Source organism: Octodon degus, unplaced genomic scaffold, assembly GCF_000260255.1.
Source record: "Octodon degus isolate 3935 unplaced genomic scaffold, OctDeg1.0 scaffold00011, whole genome shotgun sequence".
In the NCBI taxonomy this organism is placed as follows: Eukaryota; Metazoa; Chordata; class Mammalia; order Rodentia; family Octodontidae; genus Octodon; species Octodon degus.
In genome coordinates, this window is record NW_004524587.1 from 15,597,533 (window position 1) to 15,620,851 (window position 23,319).

At 44.1% G+C, this 23,319-nt stretch overlaps 1 protein-coding gene and 2 pseudogenes across 3 annotated transcripts in view; all 3 read right to left on the reverse strand.

Moving 5' to 3' along the window:
• LOC101581730 (cocaine esterase-like) overlaps positions 1-23,319 on the reverse strand; it is a 321,818-nt gene that overhangs the window by 232,624 nt on the left and 65,875 nt on the right. The window contains exon 1 of one of the 3 annotated variants that reach the window (XM_023709253.1): positions 17,086-17,230. The exons of the other annotated variants lie outside the window; for them this stretch is intronic. Within the exon in view, the coding sequence (XP_023565021.1) occupies positions 17,086-17,161 (76 nt within the window). The 5' untranslated portion in view covers positions 17,162-17,230. Of the gene's footprint in view, positions 1-17,085; positions 17,231-23,319 lie in introns of those variants that run through there. 3 annotated transcript variants of the gene reach the window in all.
• On the reverse strand, positions 6,632-7,726 carry LOC105741412 (annotated as a pseudogene).
• LOC105741413 lies at positions 7,757-8,847 on the reverse strand (annotated as a pseudogene).

The window sequence follows — 23,319 nt, forward strand, 5'->3', positions numbered from 1 at the left end:
AAGAAAGAAAGAAAGAAAGAAAGAAAGAAAGAAAGAAAGAAAGAAAGGAAGGAAGGAAGGAAGGAAGGAAGGAAGGAAGGAAGGAAGGAAGGAAGGAAAGAAAGAAAGAAAGAAAGAAAGAAAGAAAGAAAGAAAGAAAGAAAGAAAGAAAGAGCATACAGGGAAGCTCTAGAAATGTGATATCACTGTCCGTTGAATACAATCAAATTTACAACTCAAGTCCAAATCCGAGTGAGGTTGTGGCAGAACTGGCCCTGTGGTTGGTGAGAATGCGAAATGACACAGTCATGCTGGGGAGTCAAGATGTGAGGGGTCTCGTCACATGAAATGCCACCACCAATGGAAGGAAGGAAGTTCTGCTTAAATCTTAAGATCCATGACAAATGACAGAGCCAGTCACCCAGGACTCCTCTTACATGATATTACCAACTAAGCAATGGCTAGCAAGAAAAGCCAGCTAGAAAGTTGCCAGGGAGCAAGCTAAAGGGCAGTGATGAAGGTACAGAGCCGAGAGGAAACTTTTTGCAGTGGAAAAGCATTTTGATGAGGTGTGCTGGTGGTTGATCTTTGCAGATATTTACTTACATTTACAAAACTATGCAGCTAAAATGGGTGAACTTAACTGTGTATAAATTATTTTATAATAAAGCTCTTAAGATAAGCACTAAAATATAAGAGACATCAAAAGATCATCTGTTGAGGGACTGCTTTGTGCACTCGCAGAAATGAAAGCATACACATATATGATTGCAACAAGCGCTGTATCACACCTTCAGGACACACCGGAAGTGTTCATGCCTCAGTCAAGGGGCACTGAAGGAATGGCTCTTCATCACAGGAATAATCTAATCTTTGTCTCCCACCTGGTGTCCATGGGGGGTGGTAATACAGGCATCTTTATCTTTTCACTAGTACACTATTCAGATGATGGGAAGACTTTCTTCCTGGAAAACCAGTGCCTTGAAAGGAAGTGGGTCAGAGACAGGGGAAGTAGAACAATTGGGATTCCAGGGTTGGGACAAGCCTTTTAATGACCCAGAGAAAATTCTTTGAGAGAACAAACAGGTAGATTGACCACAGAATGGCTTCCATGTACAAGGCGACAAAAGTATATGACAGGCTTTTATTTGAGGGTCCAAAAGAAGTTGAGGGACAACAATGAGGTGAGAGGAAAAATTAATCACATGGCAATGAGGGAGCGTGGAGAATTTAGAGGGAATCAGGAGAATTCAAAGAGAATTCTGCAAGGCCACATCTGGTCAATGGGAAGCCTCTCAGGGAGACGGGACAGGACTCACTTCCGCTAGACATGTGTAGCTCTTTGGAACCCTAATTGTACTTGGAAGAAATACCTCCCAGGTCAACCTCTTGGCACTTGCACAGTGATCACACAGAGCATGCAGGCATGGCCCTCACAGTGTGTGCAGACTCAATGAAAACAGCAGCAGACTTAGGGGTACAGGCCACAAAGGGCCTGCCTGGTTCTCCTGGGCAGCCCCCAACTCGCGAGGCAGCGTCTCTGTCCAGAACTTCAGCCTAGAGGCCTTCAGGGCATGGCCCACGGAAGGCTGGAGGTCCAGCTGCAGGTACTGCTCCTCCTGGTCCAGTGCAGGCCAATAGGGAAGGTTCTCGCCATTGGGGTTCCTGTAGACACACCCACCCAGTGGAGGAAGAGGTCAGTCTGAGACCCGCACGGCTCAGGCACCACTTAGTGCCCTGACTGGTGTTAGGCAGGGAAGTCACACAGGCCAAGGGGACCACTGATGAGGAAGATTCCACATACAGGAAACAAAGGACCATCCACTAGAGTCCCTTTCATGTGAGGAGGTCACCTGGTCCTGTTTCTTTACTCCCTCAGAGGCAGAGAGTGACTAAACCACAGCTGTGTGGTCCACCTTCCAGGTCAGGGAGACAGGCATGAGGGATCTGTGCTGACCAGGCTCCTCAGTAGGTCCATAGTACTCAGAGGTGGTTATCATGTGATTTAAGATATATATTCTGAGGTCAACACAGACATGAGAATCCCTGATAGGTTAAGGTCCCCAAGGGAGCTTGAGGAAGGGACAGCATCTCACCCATTTCTGGCAAAGTTGGCCCAATACTTCATCATTCTACTGTTCAGGAGCTTCTCCTCCTCCGTGAACGTCGCTGCAGAGAGAAAGAAGACAGGGGACCAGTCCTGGTTGACCTCAACCTGCTGCTGTTCATGTACCATGTGCACCACATGGCTGAAGCCTGACTGGTACCCAAATCTGCTCCCGCCTCCCCCACACACCCTATAGCAGGCCTTGCTCTAGCCTCATGTTCCTTCTTTAACCTAACATTTAGCTGAATTGATCCTGGGATCATTCCTGTTCCAGAACTACTGTTCTTTCTTCTTGGAAATGGGAAGACCTTCACAAAACCAGTACACCTTTGAGACAGCCTCACTCTGCACCCTATTGGCCATGGTTCGGTGTGGACAGTTGAAAGTAAGAACATGGATTGGTGTGGGTAGACTTGGATTCTCATTCCAATATAAACTTTTGAGCTTTAACATTGTAGATACTGACCACATTTCCTGTCTATGCCTCTGTTTTCTCATTTAGACCATGAGAGCAATCTCATCTCAGGTGCCCAGCCAGAGCTCTGTGCTTGTGTGTGGCCTTCAAGGAACTCACCTGGAATGCCCCAGAAGGTAGAACCAAAAACGAAGGGAACCTCATCTCCATGGTCAGCCTTCACATAGGATGGCCTGTTGTTTTTGAAGAAGCTGGGAGGATGCTGGAACTCATAGAAATAGACGGTACCATGGGAGCCTGGGGAAGAGAAAAAGCTGTGACTACATGACCCTTTCCTGGAGCTCTCTGGCCTCATCTTTTGAGACATTCTTCCTAGGTCAAAACTGGCAGTTAGCTGGATTGTGTGTCAGGAACTCCAGGTTTTGGCAGGAGCAATGGGAATGGCCTTGGAGAAGTCATGACCTTGAACTTTCCCAGAAGAGAAATCTGGGCAAATCACTGCATCCCGCTGTCCTCAACTTCCTCTCCTATACAATATCTATCTCTTACACCTTGCTGTGGGGATTGCTTCATTAGTGCATGTTCGTTATATAAACTAATGGTTTCATACTTTAATGATTTTCCTCCAGTTACGACCCTCGGGCTTTCCTTGTCTAATCCTGGATTCCCTTCCTTTCTGTACTGTTCTCTCTTTTACCTTCAAGTCATCTCTCTTCTTTCTTTCATTTTTATTGTTATGTCCCCAATTCTTCCTATGGGAGCAAACAGGCAATGCTGTATTTAATTTCTCAGTCTTCTTACAAACATGACAATCTCTAGCTCTGTCCGTTTTCATACAAATGATGTGAATTTCAGTCTTGGTTTGGCTGAGCAATGGCCTCTTGTGTGCATGCGCCATTCCTGCTTTAGCCATTCATCTGCTGGTGGGCACCTGGGCTCTTCACAGCTTAGCCATTGTGAAATGTAAGAGTATAAATAAATAAAAGTGAGTATGCTGCTAGCTGCAGTACACATTATGATCAATAAATATAATGAAGTTTACATTTAAGAATTTCTGACCGGGGGCATGGTGGCACATGCTTGTAATCCCAGCATGAAGGAGACAGAATGAGGAGGGTCTCTGTGAGTTTGAAGCCAGCTTGAGTTACATAGTTCAAAACTAGCCTGAACAATATAGTAAGACCCTGTCTCAAGAAAATAAAATAGCTTATTACAGTAGAAAACACAGTGCCATTAATTCCCCTCAAAGTAACCAACAGACTTCCCCTTAATTCAAACATATCATTCTTGGTAATATGTCCCTTATTGCCCTAATTTTTTTAAAAATTTAAGCAGCCACTGTTGTTTTGCTCACCCTTGTATGCTGATGTTAACTCCTTCAGGCATTACCAAGGAGTGGTATATATATTTGGGTCAAGTGTTAGCTCTATTTCAGTTTTTGGAGGAACCTACGTATTGATTTCCACAGCACCTGTACTAATTCACATTCCCAGCAGCAGGCAGGAGCACAGGTGCCCCCAGCTCTCCTGCCCTCGCACCAGCACTTAGTGGATTTGCTAGGGTACTGTTTTTATGTTTGATCTTTGTATATTTGTTTATTGTTAAGTGCTTTGAGATAAGGTTCCAGACTGCCTTCCTCTCTTCCCTGCGCTGTCTTCAGTGAGTGTTAACTCTCCTGTGGGCTTCTTCATTCCTGGAGCTGTTCTTCTTTCTCTTTGCTACATTATTAGTATTGTCATTATTATTATTTGTACTTGTATTTGCATTTGAATAATTTTATTGAAATGTATATCTTTTAGTACCACACGTAATGGTAGTTGATTAGGTTACCTCTGCTAACTTCAAATTAATACTGATGTTCTCAAAATATTGAAATATATCCAGCCTTTGATAAAACTGAAGTTATCCATAAAACATGGCTTACAAAAAGTTAAAGGTAGAATAAACCATGGTTCTTTGGTTTACTGTTCAATGCTTCATTATCTGTTACATGATATCAAAGTTGATTCCATTCTTTCTGGATAGACTCAGGCTTCGGGCTTTCACAACACTAACAATAAAAAAAAATCTCCTTGCATTCTCTGGATCACATGCAGAAGTTCAAACACTAGCTCAGCGATAATATGAGATAATTATGGAGATGCCTACTTACTTCTCTTAAAACGCAGTAATACGTTTGTGGAAGTATATTCTTTTACTTTGAAAAGAACAAAAATGGAAAACAGGAATAATGTCAGTTTTTTTAACAATGTCAATTTTATAGAAACAATTCATAGTAAAAACCTGGAATAGTTTATCTAACCAGAAGGTAGGGTAAAGCAAATTTTCAGAGTGATAACTGATTTGAATTACCACATAATATAATAGAACATTTTTAAAGGAACTAGACTTAGGAAGTATATTCTATATTGAAATTTTTATCATTGATATAAATATAACTTGCTTTTTAGAAGAAATATTAAGAATAGCTCAATGAATACACCAAATTTAGTAAGTCTGTATTTTGGCTTAACAAAAAATGTCTTTATATTTAAATGCAATATCCATACAGCAATAGCATTGTCATCTGAATTATATAATTACCTTCGTGGGCATCAAGTGATCATTGCATTATCTAGACTATGACCCTTATCATGACTTTAAAAAGTGCATGTGTGAAATGTTGGTTTTCATGTAAACCTTGCAATTTAAAACTTAACATTTAAACCAGGTTGGGCTGTCATTTTCAACATCACCTAAATATAATATATTGATTCAACATAGAAATTAGGTTAATGCTAGAAATGAAGATTCACAGTTCACCTTCTCAGGCTTGTGTTAAGTATTTCACACTTATGTCTTTAGCTTTACCGATGACTTCAAAAATAATCATCCTACGGCAGCATTGTATTAGCTAGGCAGTTACACCAATTGGAGAACAGCATGCTGATCTGGTTGGAATGGTCTGAAGCTTCATAACCTAAACATAACATGATGGAATCCATAGTTCAGGGTTGCATATAAAGGCTTCCAAGAAATGTTTTTATTGTTGTCGTTGTTGTGACAATACCACTATTTATGTGAAGAACAAAACCTCAGCTGATCGAAAGCTGGTTTAAATGCTCCTAGGTGTTAAAAGAAAACTTTTATACCTGTTTCTTAATCACATGTAGATGGGTTAAATACCGACATTTAGTTTTGAGTAGGAAAAAATTATTACTGTAAGTTAATAAATTCAGATGGCAAGAACATACAGAATTTTTAGGACTATAATCACTTTCTAGTATTCTGATTGCAATAGCAATATGTTGACACATATTGGCAATTTTCAGAAACTCGGTAAATCACCTGCTCTGTATCACTTTTTCTTTAGATATACTATTCAAGTGCATAATGATACTGTTTACAAGCTAACAGTCTCAAATTAGCTAACATATGGGTCGAACTTTTGGTCCTGTGGTGACTTTAAATGAGTTAGTGAATGGGACTATGTATAGTAAAGTGTGCAATTAAAAAACACTACTCCAGGGCTATTTTAAAATACAGGTTACTTTTGTCAGAGGTGGGTAACCATCTCTGCCATGTAAATATAATAGATGTGTGAATTCAGCAAAATAATCCAATAGAGTCCATAATAGCAGTGGGTTATCTGTAGGACTGGCAATGTCAGAAGTTGTTGACTTGAGCCCTTTACAGCTCAGCCTATTACTATGGCTTTACTTTTCATACCTCGTTATTATACTAAATGAAGGACCACTTTGTATCTGGATATACAAAATGGTTAGGATAGATATACAGCTACTTTCTCTTAATTCAATGAGAAGAAAGATTTGTACTAATACTGTTTGGATAGGATATCATGTCTGCATCTTGTTCTATGAACAACCACTAAGAAGACAACAATATGCAATGTATTAATTATTGAAATGGTCCTATTAATCGGTTTTGAAACTGTCTCATTGCTATTTATTTATCAATAAAATTAATAAAAATAAATTCAGGTTACTAAAGAGGATGTTGTTTTCTAACCTGCCAATTTAATGTAATGGTTAACATATATATCAGAGACTGGCTAACTCCTTTCCTTACAGTGTTGTACCTCATGCAGAGTAAACGTCTTCAAGAGTGACTACATTGGTGATGTTATTTTTCCCTCTTGATTTCCAAGTCCAGATGGTTTATTTTGAAGGTAATATTTCAACACTTCAATTGTAGAAAAAAATTCTTCATACAGAGAAAAATATCCAAATTTATCAATTAAGGAACTGTTTCAGGGATTGTTGGGAGGTGAGTTATTCTATAGTAACTAAGCTTCTATGCTTTAGTTGCCGTGTCATACACCCAGATACAATGCACTTTGACTTCTGAACATTTGGCTCTGAACACTTGCTTGATGGATATTCAGTTAAATGCTTGGATACAAGCTCTTGCCAAAGGGTCAGATCTCTGCCATTTACCTTGGATTGTTGCTGGAGACATTCTACTGCTTCTGTTAACTCTACACGCCTCTGTGCTTGGATCACAAATGCGGTGATACAGAAGGACAACACAGAAGGCTTTCCTTTAAAACATATGAACCTCGGTTGCCAGGAAAATGGCTCAGTAGAATAAGTACTTGCCTGGCAAGCGCAAGGGCCTGAGTTCAATCCCTGGTTCCACAAAAAAAAAAAAATAAAACATATGAACCTCAGCGACATGCTTAGGCTTCACTTCTAGTCTTCCAAAATTTAATGCTTTTTTTTTCCCTTTCCAATGGTAGGTTCTCTTGAATGAGTGAATAACAATGTTGTAGAAATTGAAAGGCAGTTGTAGCCTTGAGTTTCCAACATACTTTCTCCAATACAGTCTTTTCCATCTAAGTCAAATCTGAAACCATGAACCTATACAGACTTGTTCTGATCAAATCATTCACCAATGGGACATTTCTTTCCTCTTCTATTGATTTTATAGCCAAATAAAAGCAGCTAGTCCAATATGCCCAAAGTGCCTGGGCTGTACCTTCAAAGGTTGCTTCAGTACATTGGCAGCTAAAGAAAATGTCTTGTCAAATGAAAGCCAAAGAACTGAATTAGACTAAGAAGATCATTTACTTCAAAATCCCTTGGTTTTGCAGTCATTATGAGGCCATTATCATGTGCAAATTCAGTGAGTCTCGAGGCACAGACCTTCAGCAGACAGTTCACCTCCTGTTCCAACAGGGTGTTCAGCCTCTGTGGCACTTTTTGGGAGTCATTTGTTGTCAGTATTTTTTTTTTTTAGAGTTACATGATAATTTATTAAGACCCTGACTCCCTTGTGGTCTCCAGTTCATTTTTCCCCTTGTAGAGCTTGTTTGCCAGTGCCAGGACAATGGCTGGATGGAGTGGAGCAGTGCACTGCTGGATGAGGCTCATGAGGTGGCTGTAGCTGTCTTTCTCCTACCACGAGAACACAGCCAGCAGATCCAGCTCCTCATACAGCGTCTTCACCCTGGCTACTTTCTCTGCATCCTTCTGCAAGATCTGGTGCTGCTCCAGAATGTCTAGCTGCAGACACTGAACCACCAGCCAGATGCATTTATTATGCTGGATGTCAGTGCCAATCTTTCAGGTCACACTGGGGACCCTAAAGAAGTCAAGGAAATCATCCTATATCTGGAAGAGCTCACCCATTGCCATCACGATCCTCCTGGCCTTGCTGTGCTCCTTCTCCCCACCAGTGCTAGCCATGGACATGGCAGCAGCAACAGGCAGGTAGAAGGAATACAAAGCTGTCTTCTACTTGATAATAGACCTGTACTGCTTGTCAGTGTTTGCTGAGATCCACACGGTCCTGGGGGGCTATGATGACATCCAGAGTCTGCCCGACCTCTATCTGATAGACAGTCTGCAGCAGGAGCTCAAGCAGGTTCAGGTAGTAGGGCTGCTCCCAACAGTGGAACTTCAGCAGGTGGTGAATATATGCTTCCAAAAAGAAAGCATCATTGACAGCATCTAATACTGTTCCTGGCTTCCAATACCAGCAGACCTGTCCCCTCCATGTAAGGGATACATCCATTGTATCATGTGTTCCCAGGAAGAAAGCTGGCAGCAGTTCCACACACCAGTGCAGTCAGTGCCTGCTGCAGACTGTCTACATCATGTTTCCTTGGCTCCACTAGCTCCCAGAATGCTACCAGCACCGTCAAACCCCACTTGTGTTTGCCTCCAATGGCAGTGTACTCTAGGACCTCCTTGAACCAGGCAATGGCTTCTCCTGTTTCTGGGTGCTCTATGTCATCTTCAGTCAGCACCCTAACAATCGGAGGGAAGTGCTGGATGAAATTCTGCATTTCTTGAACATAAGCATTACATTTATGCTCTCTAATCATCATGATAGAGGAGCAAAGAGCTCTGTTCTGAATGCTGTTCCTCCTTGGTCCCATTGTCAGTACTTTTGTCATTAGAGACTGCGGATCCTTGGCGTGGCCACCCTCTCTAGGCCTGCTTCCACCTTGCCCCACAATATCAGATATGTCAGGCCTAGGAGGTGAGGACAATCAGGAGAAAGAGGGGAGTGGCTGGGGAGGGAAAACTGTCACCGGTGGAGGTTGCTGCTGTGCCTCAGAGACTACTCTGCTTTCCTCATGCTCAGACTGAAGCTGTTATTCATTTCCAGTTGTCTCAATGCTAGATCAACAAGAAGCTGTGATCTCCTGCTGGTTTTACTCCTCTACAAATTCCTTTACTGATTGCAAAGATCTTCACCTTAACCATATTTGTCTAGGCTTCTCTGTCTTGTCTAGTCTTTACCTGAACTCAACCTCTAGCTTGCCAAGTCTACAGAAGCCAATCAACTGTTTATTTAGCAATACTTTGTAGTGAACCCAAGGCTTTTGTACTGAGCTACATCTCCAGGACTTTTTGAAATTTCTATTTTGAGACAGTCTGGCTTAGCTCCCCAGGCTGGGTTTGAACTTGCAATCCTCCTGCTTCGGCCTCCCAGAAGACTGAGATTACAGACATGTGACATGATGGTTGGCTGATGACACCATCCTGATTCAGGGGAAACAGAATCTCAGTGAAGACATGATTTGCATTTCTTTGATGATTAAAAGTGTTCATTGGTTTTCATGCGCTCTCTGAATATCTCTACCTGCTCTTTGGTTTTTTGCTTTTGTTTTATGAATTTTTAAATACAGCCTCTCTATGTATGTAGTTCAGGCTGTCCTTGAATTTAAAAAGTAGTCCAGCATTATGAGAGCTATGATTATAGAAGTGCACCACTATGCGCAGTTGTACCTCTTTTCAGAAGAGTCTCTCAATTCATTTTGAATTAGCAATTGGGTTGTCTGTGCATTGGTTTTATATTGTGCCTGTGTTACAGTGCTGTAATAGTTTTGAGTTCTCTTATATTCTTAATATTAATCTCTTTGGAACCTCTACCTGCAAAGGTAGTCTGCCATCCTATAGGCTGTCCCTTCACTCTGTTGATTGTTTCCTTTACTGTGCAGAAGTTCTTCAATTGAATGCTGTCCCATGTATTGATTCTTGCTATTATTTGCTGTGATGTTGGAATTCCATTCAGCCAGTGGAGAGTGGACTAGGCCTATGAATTTTATGTTTTTCGTAGGAGTTTCAGGTTTTGAGATCTTAAACTAAGGTCCTTGATTCATTTTGAGTTGACTTTTGTAGATGAGAGATAAAGAAGGATCTGCTATCTATTATCTACTTATTGGTATTCCGGATTCTCCGTAATATTTCTTTTCTTTCTTTCTTTCTTTCTTTTTTTTTTAGTACAGGGTCTACAGAGTCTCACTATACAGATTGGACTCATAGTGATCCTCCTGTTTTTAGCCTCCTGAGCACTGGGATTACAGGACTTTCAACCACACCCAGTCTGTGAGTACCATTTCTTACAGGAGCTGTCTTTTCCCAAACATATGCTTTTAACTCCTTTCTCAAGAATCAGATGGATATAGTTAGTTGGAACTTATTTATGTGTCTTCCATTCTATACTACCGATCTCTGTGTCTATTTTTGTCCAATATTATCCTGTTTCTGTCAATATGGTTTCATAATACATATTGAAATAGAAACATGTGATATCTCCAGCATTTTTCTTTGCCCAGATTTCAATCTGAGGATTTACTGAGTACAGAGACATCAACTGCCTGGTACCAGAAGATTGATAAAAACAAAAGGCCAGACCTGGACTGGATCTGAGCTGGAGCCTAGGCAGTAAGACCTCAATTACAAGTGAACTCACGCTGATTATGTGCTACTTGAAGCGCAGGGATCGCGAACATGAAGTCTCCCATCATCTCCAAGAACTGAAGTTTCAGAGTCTTTGGGTCCTCATTGTTTCCCATGTATTCTTCCATCACCAGGTCACCAAACTTCGTAGGGAACTTCTAGCTCAGGGGGAGCATGGAGAATCAGGTTAGGCAGGCTCCAGGGAAGAGATAGACACCAGATCAAAGTAGGGAGATGGAGCTTGAATTGGGACAGGAAATGTTAGAAATGATCAGGTAGAGGGGTACCCCACCCATAGATACAGATATACTTCAGCCTTTGTGGAGGTGGCTACCAGGCCAGGAATCTGGGGAGTCATCTCCATTGGAGAAGGAAACCATGAAGCTCACCATAACTGCTGAGATATTTAGCAGTGTAGCCTGTACAGTCATTCTGTCCATTTCATTCACACTGCCAGGGAATTCCAGATACTAGACATAAGAGAAATGAAGTATGGAGTTGTATGTGGGACAGACCTGTATCAGTGTAGTCCTAAGAACCCTTGCATCCTGATCAGACTCCCAGAATACTGGGCCTCACCGTAGCAAGGATCCAGCCACACTCATCATTGTTGACACCAATGATGCTAGGGACAGGTCGAAAATCAGCAGAAGCCAGCAGCTCCCGTGGGTGTCGGGGCAGGAAGGTTCCATCCGTTACGGCAGCAATGATCTTGAAGTTCTGGTGGAGTATTCAAGGTCAGTGATCAAGGTCATAATGACATGTTTTCTCATGCCCAACAAGTTACCTCCATTCTTTTAAAACTTAGGCCCAGCCCCAGGGCTGGGGATTATAATGTCTCAGGCTTTATTTCTGATGAGAACTGTGAGGTCACGAAGAAAAAGATAACTAGTCCAGAGGTAGGAAATGATTCTCCTACACATCATGAGCCCCACCTCCACAACTGGGGATGCTCAGCCTGACCTTGGTAATAGCCAGCATTTCCTCTTCACTCTTGCCCCGCAGGCATTTCACCAGGGCCTCTGAGTTGACCTGCCCACAGGCAGACAGGCTGGCCACTTTCTGCAAATGGATATAGAGGCTGGCTCACTCTCTCAGGCAAGGAAAAGAGTGTGCCCAGAAACACATTGAGTCCAAATGACCCCCAAGTTTTCAGGGATATCCTGTGTGGAAGGGTGCAGGTATGAAATGGTTCCAACTTCCTTGCTTCTCAAAGGTCTGGCCATGGGTGCCATCCTCCTGCTGATGTGGCTTTGCCCCTAATGGGTAGGCCAGGTACAAGTTTCCAGCAGCAGAATGCACTCAGCCTGGGCAAGGCACAGCTGTGTGCATTCTGTTGCTTAGACCCTCAGCAATACATGGAAGCCAGCAGTTCCCAAGGTCCCTCAATATTATGTGTTGTCCCTACTTAAAAAACAGCACCAGAGGCTCTAGAGGGAGGCAGCCTGGAATGGGGAGGTTAAAGACACTCACTGTTAAGATTTCCTTAGACGAATTGGAGAAGAGGCCTGGAAGCACAACCACACCACTTTCCATGATGGCACCATGGAAGAGTCCTCTGGCCATGGGGGAAATGACAAGGGCAGACACACTTGTTCCACCTGCTGACTCGCCAAAAATGGTGACACGGGCAGGGTTGCCTCCAAAGTTGGCGATATTCTCTTGCACCCAGTGGAGGGCGGCCACTTGGTCCAGGTAGCCCCAGTTGCCAGGGGCATGCTGGTCTCCAGTGCTAGAGGAGGCAGGGACAGGGATTATGCACTGGTCAAGTGTAAGTTCCAACCACATTTCCCACTCTGGCCACACTCACGAGAAGAAACCCAGAACACCCAGGCGATACTGGATAGTGACCACCACCACGTTCTCAGAAGCCGTCAGAATGGATCCATCATACACAGAAGCCATGCCTGTAACCAGTGCACCACCATGGATCCATACCATTACCTGGGGAAATCAACACAAATATCACATGACTCTTACCCAGCTCACACTCACCTGAGCTACACGTAGATTATTGCTTTGACTCTGTACAGCAACCCATGTAGGCAGAAGTCTAGTGGATCTCATCATCTGAGCTAAGGGTGATGGCCCAAATTTCAATTTTCTAGACCAGGGCTCTCAGATTTTCCCACTTACCTCATGGATGCCAGTCTGACTGTACCACTCAGAGCCTTCACAAATGGAAAGTACAAGCTTTTTCTTTCTAAACTACAGTTCCTGAGACCTAATGTATATTCCTGGGGACAAAGCTGATCTCCAGCAACATCAAGGGTCCCATTACCCCAGGTAGTAGGTGGCACACACTAGATTAGAAAGCTTTCTGGGACCCCATAGGGAGAGGTTTCTCATCAAGGTCTACACTGTCCCAGAACCCAGGCTGATCCTTTTCTTTCCAATCTTTTTCACCTTCTGGTGTGTGTGTGTGTGTGTGTGTGTGTGTGTGTGTGTGTGTGTGCACCCATGTATGTGTGACTCTCAGTCTCTTACTTGGAGACATGCACCTCCTAGTTAAGTGTTGTGCCACTGATCCTTCTAGTCTTGCAGGAGAAATATTTTCCCATTTCCCAGCTGACAATAGCCTGATACTCACAGGCAGTTTAGAATCTTCACGGGCATTGGTTGGTGTATAGATGTTCAGGTATAAGCAGTCCTCAGACATGCTGAAGAGAGGCGCAGTCACATCTAGCAGCACCTGAACTTGTGCAGTTATTATGTCAGAAACTTGAAGACACCTGGAGAAAATGGCAATTAGTCAAGGAGTTGTGCAGTGGTCAAAATCAGACTCTGTGCTCTGACTTGGTTCCAACGCTCAGTGCTCTGCTGCCCATTATGATCTCTTCACAATAAACTTTCTCTCAGGTTCCTGTCCATCAAGGCACAGGCAGCAGACCCTGGGGAGCCTAGGAGGAAGCGTAGACTTCCAGGGAGGACTCAAGTTTGGTGGAGCCTTGGATCCTACTCATCCTGAGATTGGAAAAATCATGACCAATTGGTACCATTATGGGAACAAATGGCTGTAGGTGTTGAAGTGCACCATGTATCTCTATAACCATCTGGTTCAGAAACAGAGGAGAGGCCCACACCAAAGGGTTGCAGGGGTCTTTATCAAAGAAAAGTAGTGGCATGTTCTTCATTCTAAGACTAGACAGTGAAGGAAACTCATCCCACCCAAGAAATCTCCAACTGTAACACCATACACTTTTGCCTTGGCCTCTGGCACCTGACCCCATCAACAGGCACAGTGAGTGTGAAGTAGGGTCTCCGAGGAGCCACCACTGACACCTTCCTGAGCCATCAGACATATCTCACGTTTCAGTTAGAGTTTCTGAAAAATGCACAGAACACACCGAAGCCTGTCCCAGAAGCAGCTTCCCTGGTGGCACAAAACTCTAGGCATAACACAAGTGAGGAAAGAAACAGTCTCTGCTCCTCTTTTGTAGAATGGGAGCTAATGTCCTTGGACTTGCAGGCCCAAGCCCAAGACCTGTCAAAGTTTCGATATTGTCTGCAGCCTCCCACACTCGTTGTGGAAATCCCCAAAGGCAGGGAAAAAACCTGCATGTGGGGTTGAAAATGACTGCGACCAGCCAGAGCTCAGAGCACCTGAACCCTCCCCAGGGCTTGCATCTCCTCAGCTTCCCAGAAAACTTACATGGGAGGGTGGGAGGTCCCATTCCTCACACCACTCCAGGCCTCAGGGGCTTCAGGGGCTGCAAATCGCAGTGGTCCTACCGGTGGCTTGGCAAAGGGAATTCCCAGGAAGGTGTAGACCTCCGAAGCGGTGCCCTGCACTTGGACAAGGCTGCCCCGCACCAGCCCTGTGCTTGTGTTCCGGATGGGGCTGGCAAGATCCTGGGCTGGGGTTGAAAAGAAGCACATGAGGGTTGGGTCTACAGTGCAGCTCCCTCCCACGCTGAGGGGCTGTGACCTCCGTGCCACCCTGAGTCAGCAAAGTCAAAGGATCCTGAGCCATAATCACTGTCCTTACACATGTCCTGAACTGATACACTCTCCCCTATCCATAAGGTACTGACGAAGGATCTGGCTCAGTACATTCAGTGGGGCCCACTATGCTCACTGGAGCTTCAAACCAATACTGAGGCCCAGACCTACCCAACAAGTGCTGCACATGCTGGTCTGGTGAGAATGGAGCTTGCACTAATGGTGCCATGTCTGAGGCACTGGGAGGACTGGAAATTGACTGAAGTCTCCCATCTTCAGGGATCTCACACTCGAAGTGCAAGGATGTAATAAAGCAGCTTCTGTGTTGGGTGTGGAATGGTGAGCAGTGGTAGAAAAGAAATACACACCTATCACTGTTCCTAAAATGCATGAGCTGTCTGAGGCTGAAAGGGGGGAAGCCTTGATTCTCACAGAAGATCAAACTGAGATAAAACTCAGTTGTGCAAGTGCTGATGGCTGTTGAAAATGGATGGTGGGCACAGTGTTAAATCTCTACCTCAGACCACTTCTGTGCATCACTGAGTCAGCTTTGTCCCTCCCTGGGCCTCAGGATGCAAGGAGATGTCAACTCAGGCTCAGGGATTCCCTGCTGCTGTCATCTCTAAGAGATGGCATTTCCTGGGCCCCGCCCTCCTGCTCTTACAGTTTCTTTCTCTGCAGAATGCAGCACATCTTATTCCATATGAAAGAGTTAAACACCTCAGAGCTTGATGGGAAGTTACTGCTCCCTTCCCGGTCAGATCCACCTGGACCAACATAGCTGATGTCACCTGGTACAGCTGAGGACAGGAGGTCAGACATTCACAGGGAGCAGGAAGGACAGTTTAGCAAGGTCTTTCCATGTAAAAGATGCACTTCTCTCAGCTTACACATGATCCCTTGCCAGCTGGCCTCTGTCCACGTAATACACTGTGGCCACCACACTCTGACTCATGGTGCTTATTGTAGCACAGGACAAAGCCACTGCAGTGTGTCTGCTGGGGATCAGGGCGCATCTACAGTGCTAACCCTGGAAGAGGAAGCTGTCACATATAGTGCTGCCCCCATGTCAGGAGGGGGAAACCTGGACCAAAAAGGCCTGAGTTAGTGACCAGTAAGGTGAAAGTCAAAGATGTGTGCACACCTATATTGTTGCGTACAGTTCTACACACAATGTAGAAGACATTTTGTTCTTCATGCTCTTGTTGAAAGCCCAATGTAAATGCCCCCAGAAAGAGTAGGCCCTTGTCCCATGCTATCTTATGGCTTCTCAGTGATACTGAATGAACATAAATCCAACCCACAGACTTTAGTCAGAAGCCCTGGTGGTGGTTGGGCAGATCTTCCAGTTGTAAATCATGGTTCCCTTGAGAAGTAAAGTCAAAAGCAGACAAGGAAAGTAGCCTGGCCTGGTGGGTCATGGTGGTAAGGTAATGCAGATTCTTTGAGGCAGATTGCACTGGGCAAGGGTAGGACATACGCTTAGGTCCCACACCAGGAGCCTTTGATTCAGAAGGTCAAAAGCTGCAAACACACCCAGCGCATAGAGCACTCCTGGCATCAGCTCCTGATAAGGAGTCTAAGACTACTTCTTTGTGATAGGGCTAATTAGCTTTGCCCTTGAAACCAATATGTGAAACCAGGTGTGGCGGCATGTACTATAATCTCCGCACTCAGGAGCCCGAGGTAGGAAGATCACTGCAAGTTCAAGGCTAGTCTGGGCTATAAAGTGAGTTCAAGGCCAGCCTAAAATGCACAGTCATAGTGAAACCCTGTCTCAAAAAGAAAAAAGAAAGCAAGAAAAGAAACAAAAGAGAAAGGGAAAGAGAACAGGAAAGGAACAGAAAGGAAAGAGCAAAGAATAATGAGAAGAAGCCAGTGCACACCTTTGCCTCAAATCAAGTGCGTGGAGTGAAGGGACCCAGGAGTCTCAGTTCACCTTTGCAGTGCGATGCCCAAGGGCTTCTGTGTCCCTCGATACCTATTATATTTCCAGCTGTCAATGCCTGGGCCCTCCTCTGGCTGCAGGGGTGTCACACTTAAGGGCAAAGGACAGAAGAAGACACTGCTTTCATTATTGTTACACCCAAGGGCCATCAGCAGCCACAGCCACAGCCATGCGTTCAGGAAGGAAAGGACCCCATTCCCAGCTCCTCGGCCAGAAGAAGTGTGCTGACTGTCCTGTGCTCCTCTGCACGACTCATACCAGCTTGCTCTTTGGTGTTGGGTGTCCTCAGGCAACTCTGATAGTCCTTGCTTCCAGGGTCCTTTCTGAAAGCTTGGTTTAGAGCATCTGAACAACACGTTGCCCACACAGTCCACTGCCGCCTCCCATCTCTTCCTTCCCTACAATTCTCTCTCACCTCAGTTCCCCTGTCCTTCTGCCTCAGGCTTCTGCACACTTTAGAACATGCGTCCCCAGTACCTGTGATCTTCTGCAAGACTCTCACCTTGGCCCGGAGCTAGAAGGATTAAGAGTCCACAGGCCACAGCACTCAGCAGGGTAGGAAGCCTGCACAGCTGCATGATCAGTTTGCCTGCGTGTTCTGTCCTGCTGGAGCTCCACTCTGTTTTGCCCACAGGCAGCCTCGCTGCAGTGTGGCCGAGGTCAGAGTTTGAACCCAGCAGGAAGGAGGTGGGGCCATGGATGGCCAGAAAAGGTTGAGACCACAAGGAGTGGCATTGATTAGGCAGAGGTTTCAGGAAGCCAGTAGCAAGCAGAATGAGCGTGGCTGCCACCCTTCTTCTGCCTTGGTCTTTTGTAGCATCCTTTGAAGGTGTTTTTGAGACACCAGGGACTCTCTCTTCAAACCTGGAGTCGCTGAGTCTATTTTTTGAAGCAACAGACATGACTGCAGCTGTCAATTTGAGGGAGAAAGAAATTGGCATCAGAGAACCTGAGAGCACTTCTCTAAGGTGGTTTCCTGTGAGGTCTGAGAGATGGGGATGGCAGCTACCTTTGCTGCTGCTGAAGAGGACAGCTTGACAGAAGCAGAGAGGTGAATCTGTGCCCTTCATCCTGAAGGCTCCTCCTGTTGAACAGGAGAAATAGCTCAGCAGCTTAGGCACCAGCCTGGAAAATGCCAGGCCTCAAGTTTGATCCCCTGTACAAAAATAAAAAATAAAAATAAAAATAAATAAAAAATAAAAAAAATTTAAAAACCTAAAAAACAAAACAAAACAAAAAAATCAATGTTGGTCCCTGCCCTTGCCCTGCTCTTAGTCCCCTGAGCTATCTCACTGGGCCTTTTTGTACGGATTTTGTGGCTTTTTTTACCATATATTTTCAATTTCGTTACATTATGGCCTGATAATATATAGAGGGTAATTTTAATTTCTTTGCTTTGAATTAAGCATGTTCTATGAGCTCGTATTTAGTCCACTATGGAGAAAGGACCATGTGCTGCTGAGAAGAATGTTTTCTGTTGTGGTTGGGCGGAACACTCTATAGATATCTACTCAGCCCATTTGTTCCTAGATTTGGTTCAGCTCTGATATTTCTTTGTGGATTTTTTCTGTAGTTGATTTTTTGTGATAGTGGGGTGTTCGAGTCCCGTATTACAATTTTATTAGTGTTAATCTGATTCTTCATATCTACAATGGTACTTCAGTTCACAAAATTATTTGTTCTTCATTTCAGGTCCCAAACTGAATTGGTCTTGAATTGCATCAGATTTCCATATAAGATGCCATGTCACCAGATGCAGAGTGCATGAAGGGAAGCAAAATTTTTTTGAATGCTTCTGTTTACAAAACAGATGCTTTATGAGAAGGCAAATTTGTAAGCAAGGTATTGCTGTATTCATGTTTGTTTTATCTAGTTGGTTTGGCAGTATTTGGTACAGATATATTTATGATTGTTGTTTCTTCCTGTTGGTTTGTGCCCCTAACAAGTATGCACTGACCTTTTCTGTCTCTTCTGATTTACTTTGTCTGAAATTAGAATTGGTATTTCTGTTTTTGGGGGTTCCTGCTGCAAGAGGACTTTCAGTCTATCAGTTTCTTTTTGAATTAAGTGTGTTTCTTGTATGCAGCACATCGCTGGATACTGTTTCTTCATGCATTCTGTCAGGTCAGGTAAGTTTTTTGTGTGTATTAGGGAACTGAGACTATTCACATGTATGCTCAAAAGTGACAGGTAATGACTCACCCTAGTCATTATACTATCTTTCTTGTTGCTGATTTCTTGCTTTAGCCTTATATATAATTGCTGGACTTGCCTGGATTTATTCTACTGAGATTCTTAAAAACATTGTCTTTATTGTCTCTTTCTAGACTATCCTTCAGAATTTTTGGAGTACTAGATTGGTGCTCATGTGTTTCTTCAGATGTTGCTTTTCATGGAAGTATCTCATCTCTCCATCAATTTTGAAAGATAACAAATTGGGCTCATCAATCTGCCTTGGAGGTTGTTTTCTTTTACCTCCGGAATGACTTCACTCCAAGCTCTCCTGACTTAAAGGGTTCTGCTGAGAAGTCTACTATAACCATGATGGGTTTTCTGTTATTGGTGATTTGTTTTCTTTTTTCTAAAAAATTAGCATTTAGGATTTTGTCCTTGTGTTGAATTTCTGTAATCTTGACTACAACAACCTTGGTGTAGTGTTTTTCTGATCATGGATAATTAGAGTCCTATATGCCTCACTTAATGAGACATCTCTTGGTAATGACCACTTTGCCAAGGCGTCTTCTAGGTATACCTGACTTTGGGCCTTTGTGTCTCTTGTAGGACCTTACTTTGTTTATTAGGAGTGAAAAAGTACAGCCTATTTAGCCTACCACACAATTCTTTGGTACTTAACTGTAATATTGTCTATGAAAATCTAGATAGTGGTGTGCAAGAAAGATCAGATGTTTACAACAGCCACGTCACCTTGACTAAGATAGTACAATCCCTAACAACAGTAGCATCAAATATAAACTAGATAATGACAAGCTCTAACAGTTAATACTTTGCCATCTTTCACCTAGGTAAATATCTATAGCTATATTACAAAAATCTAAGACACATCAGAAAATTATATGCAATAAATATCCACTCAGTAGTGTAATTTTGCCTCTTTCACCTTAGAGTGGTATTCAGCAATAGGGAGATTCAGTTACCTACCTACAGATTCATAAGGGAATAAGGTACAGGTATGGAAAAGTGAAGTAAAAAGTGAAAAAATAGGTTATGAAAAATAAAGCAAGGGAAGATGTGAAGTGTGTGATAAGATTGATATAAAAGTCCTGTTAAAGAAGAGTAAAGGGAAAGTAATAGCGTTACATGATGGTAATAGAGAAGACCCCCTGGGGAAAGGATACGTGAAAGGGCAGCCTATTAATGTAGAGGAATGTTCCTAAGGAAACAAGTTGGAGAACAGAAAGAGAGAGAGTGAGAAACAGAGAGAGAGAGACAGACAGAGACAGAGAGAGAGACAGAGACAGAGACAGAGAGAGACAAAGAGAGAGACAGACAGACAGAGAGAGAGAGACAGAGAGACAGAGACAGAGAGAGACAAAGAGAGACAGAGACAGAGAGACAGAGAGACAGAGAGAGACAGAGACAGAGAGAGACAAAGAGAGAGACAGACAGAGAGAGAGACAGAGAGACAGAGACAGAGAGACAAAGAGAGAGAAGGAGAGAGAGAAACAGAGGGGAGAGAGAGAGAGAGGGAGAGAGAGAGAGAGAGAGAAATAAAGAGGGCTTATTCAAACAAACAAAACAAAACAATATTTAAAGAGAGGAAGAGAAAATATGTGGTAAAACTCCAACTTTCACCTAGTGAAAATAAACCTTAAAAAAATGAACAAATAGATGAGGAAAACAAGTCCAACAAAATGGAAAAGGACAATAGTAGAGAAAGAAAATCCCATGCATTGGCATGTGTTTTCTCGTAAGGCTAGGAGTCTCCAATCTTACAAGGCACAGTCATTTTACTCCTCTTTATTATAATCTGTGAGTTTGTATGAAGATTACTCGGTTCAGGGCGTTCACTCTCAGTTCAAGGGGTTCAGTCTTGGTTCAGGGGGTTCACTCTCCTTACAGACCAATTCCAAACCTTCCCCCGTTGGTGGCAGATATTGAAACTGGACCCAGGAAAGTGTGGACCTCATTTCTGAGGTTCCTATAATGGATTCCTGTGGACTGGGGAACAATGCTTGTCACCTGATGTATTTTCCGGAATCCCTGGGACTGCATCCAGGCAGCAGGTGGAGGCTCATGCTGCTTGGAAATCCCAGAGTGAATCCAGATGTGCCCAAGACTAATATGGAGAGACTCCGGCACTTCCATTGAGGGCACATGTTTCTGGCACTGCCTGGTACAATGGGGGAGATGTCTGTCTTCCTCTAGCAATGAGAATTTGCTGAGAGATGGAGCATGGCGTGCCTGGCACCACATACCCAACAGAGACATCAGTGTGGACCTGGATTCCCGAGACCTCATTTGTTCTCCACAGCTTTGAGCTGCTCCCTAGGCAGTCAGACCCCAGTTTCAGATGTAGTCATGCTGCGAATGTGCTACCTGGAGTGCAGGGACCACGGACATGAAGCTCCCATCATCTCCTAAAACTAGGCTTTGAAAATCTGGGTTCTTAATTATCCCCAGGGTGCTCTCCATTGACAGGTCACCAAAACAAACAAGGCAATATTTAGGTGAGGGATGGTAGATTAAGCAGGCTTCAGGACAGGGACCCTGCAGTGTGGGCTTCTTTTTCTCCTCCACATCCTCCTCCTTCTGCTCTTCTTTCATGTCTTTTCTCTCCTCTTTCCTGTGTCCTCTTCCTCTCTCCCAAATGCTGAACTTGAACCCATGGCCTCATGCATGCTGGGCAATGGCTGTATCCCTGGGGTATATCTCCAGACCATTTCCAACCTTCTTGCAAAACAAATTTCTTCCCAACTTCCTTCCATAATGTCCCTGCCAAGCAAGGCAGAGGCCATAGGCTCTGGGGAAGTTGGAATGGAGCACAGACTTCCAGAAGGACCTTAGTTCGTTGAGACCCTAAGATCCCTCCCCACCCCCTCCCTGTTCTTCCTGAAAATAAGAAATTCTCACATTTAGCAGATTCTGGGAGAAACACTGGCAGCAAGAGCTGACAGTCACCACTTTTCCCTGTACCAAATTCAGCCATGCACGGGGAGAAGTACCCCCACAGGTGCGGCAATGATGAAGGGAGGTTAAGTTTTCACAGAACAGTGGGATGGCCCTCATCCAAAGACCAGACTCAGGGAAACTCATCTGTAAGAGTCCATAGTTATAAGAACATATACTTCTTCTTGACCAATAGTGCCTGACCCTGTCAGTTGGCATAGCGACTGCTGTAGGTGCTGGGTGACACCAGAAACCCTCTCTTTAAGCCAAGAGTTGCTATATCTACTTACTTTTCAGTTGTAGGTTCATAGCGACACTAGGAGGTCAAGAGGACAGAGCTAGAAGCTTTAATGAGAGAGCAGAAGAGCGCTGCTCCGAAGAGGCAGAAGGACTGCTTCCTTCGCTTTCCCACTCACAATACCTGACACCCACAAATAAAGGAGGAGATATTTATTTTGACTCTTACTTTCAGAATTTCAGCCAGGTTCAGGTGGATCCAATGCAGAAACAGGCTGGTGGAAGGGCTTGGGGAGAGAAAAGCTGCCGTTGTGACGAGGGCCAAAATATAGGATGAGAATGGAGCATCCTGGGAGGGAGACAGACCCTTAAGGTCACATCCCCAGTGGCCCACTTCCTCTGACCACGCACCACTTCCCAAAAGCAAGTCAGCTCTAGCACCCCTGCGATCTAATCCCTTTTAAACAGATGATGCTTTTGGGGACGCTTCTGTTCTAAAGTTTAGCAAAATGCATCTCTATAGGTAGAAAATTGCATTGAATTCTGATGGAGCTCAAGGGAACAGATAGAGCAAACTCAGAGAGCTGTGAACATAACTGCAACCTCCTCAAAGGTCCTCTGGCCTGCAGAACTCATTCTCAACTGGTTCATTTTAGTCTCATTCCCTTGTAGTCCTGATCTTACAAATTTTATGGGTCTCCCTACTCTATCATGGCTGTTTCATGGAAGCACACTGTGTACAGTTTTAGCCCTGAGGGTTCACACCTCTTTCTCCAAGGCTCTGTCCCAAAAGATACATCATAGTGTCATTTGTTCACTTGACAATAATTTTACAGAACTTCTGTGGACTGCACAGGGATCCACCAGAACTGTGGTATCTCCTGAAGACAGACACACATCCAGGAGACTCTGGGTCAGACAATCCTTCCAGGACACAGCCAAGATAGAAGCAGGTAGCAGCCTGACTCCCAGAGGAAGTGATCTAGGCTCAACCTCAGGCAGCCTCTAGTGCCCACTGAAAACCAGCCACGGTCTCTGTATACAGCCTCTAGCGAGCTCAGGCTCCCCAAGCCCAGTGTGCCAAGCAGCCCATGTAGGCACTCATTAGGGCCATTGCTGGATCAGCTGGAGTAGTCAGCACAGAGCAGGTGACAGGGCTTCATGAGCTCTACCAGTCAGAAGGGCCAGTTATTGATTTCATTCTACACATCCAACTCCTGCTGTTCTGAGCTTCTTGGACAGCCAGATTCCCTCTCTGCCCTTTAGTCTCTCTCTCTCTCTCTCTCTCTCTCTCTCTCTCTCTCTCTCTCTCTCTCTTTGTCTCTTACCTAATGAATTGCTGGGCTGTGACTGCTGAGAGATCCACACCTTT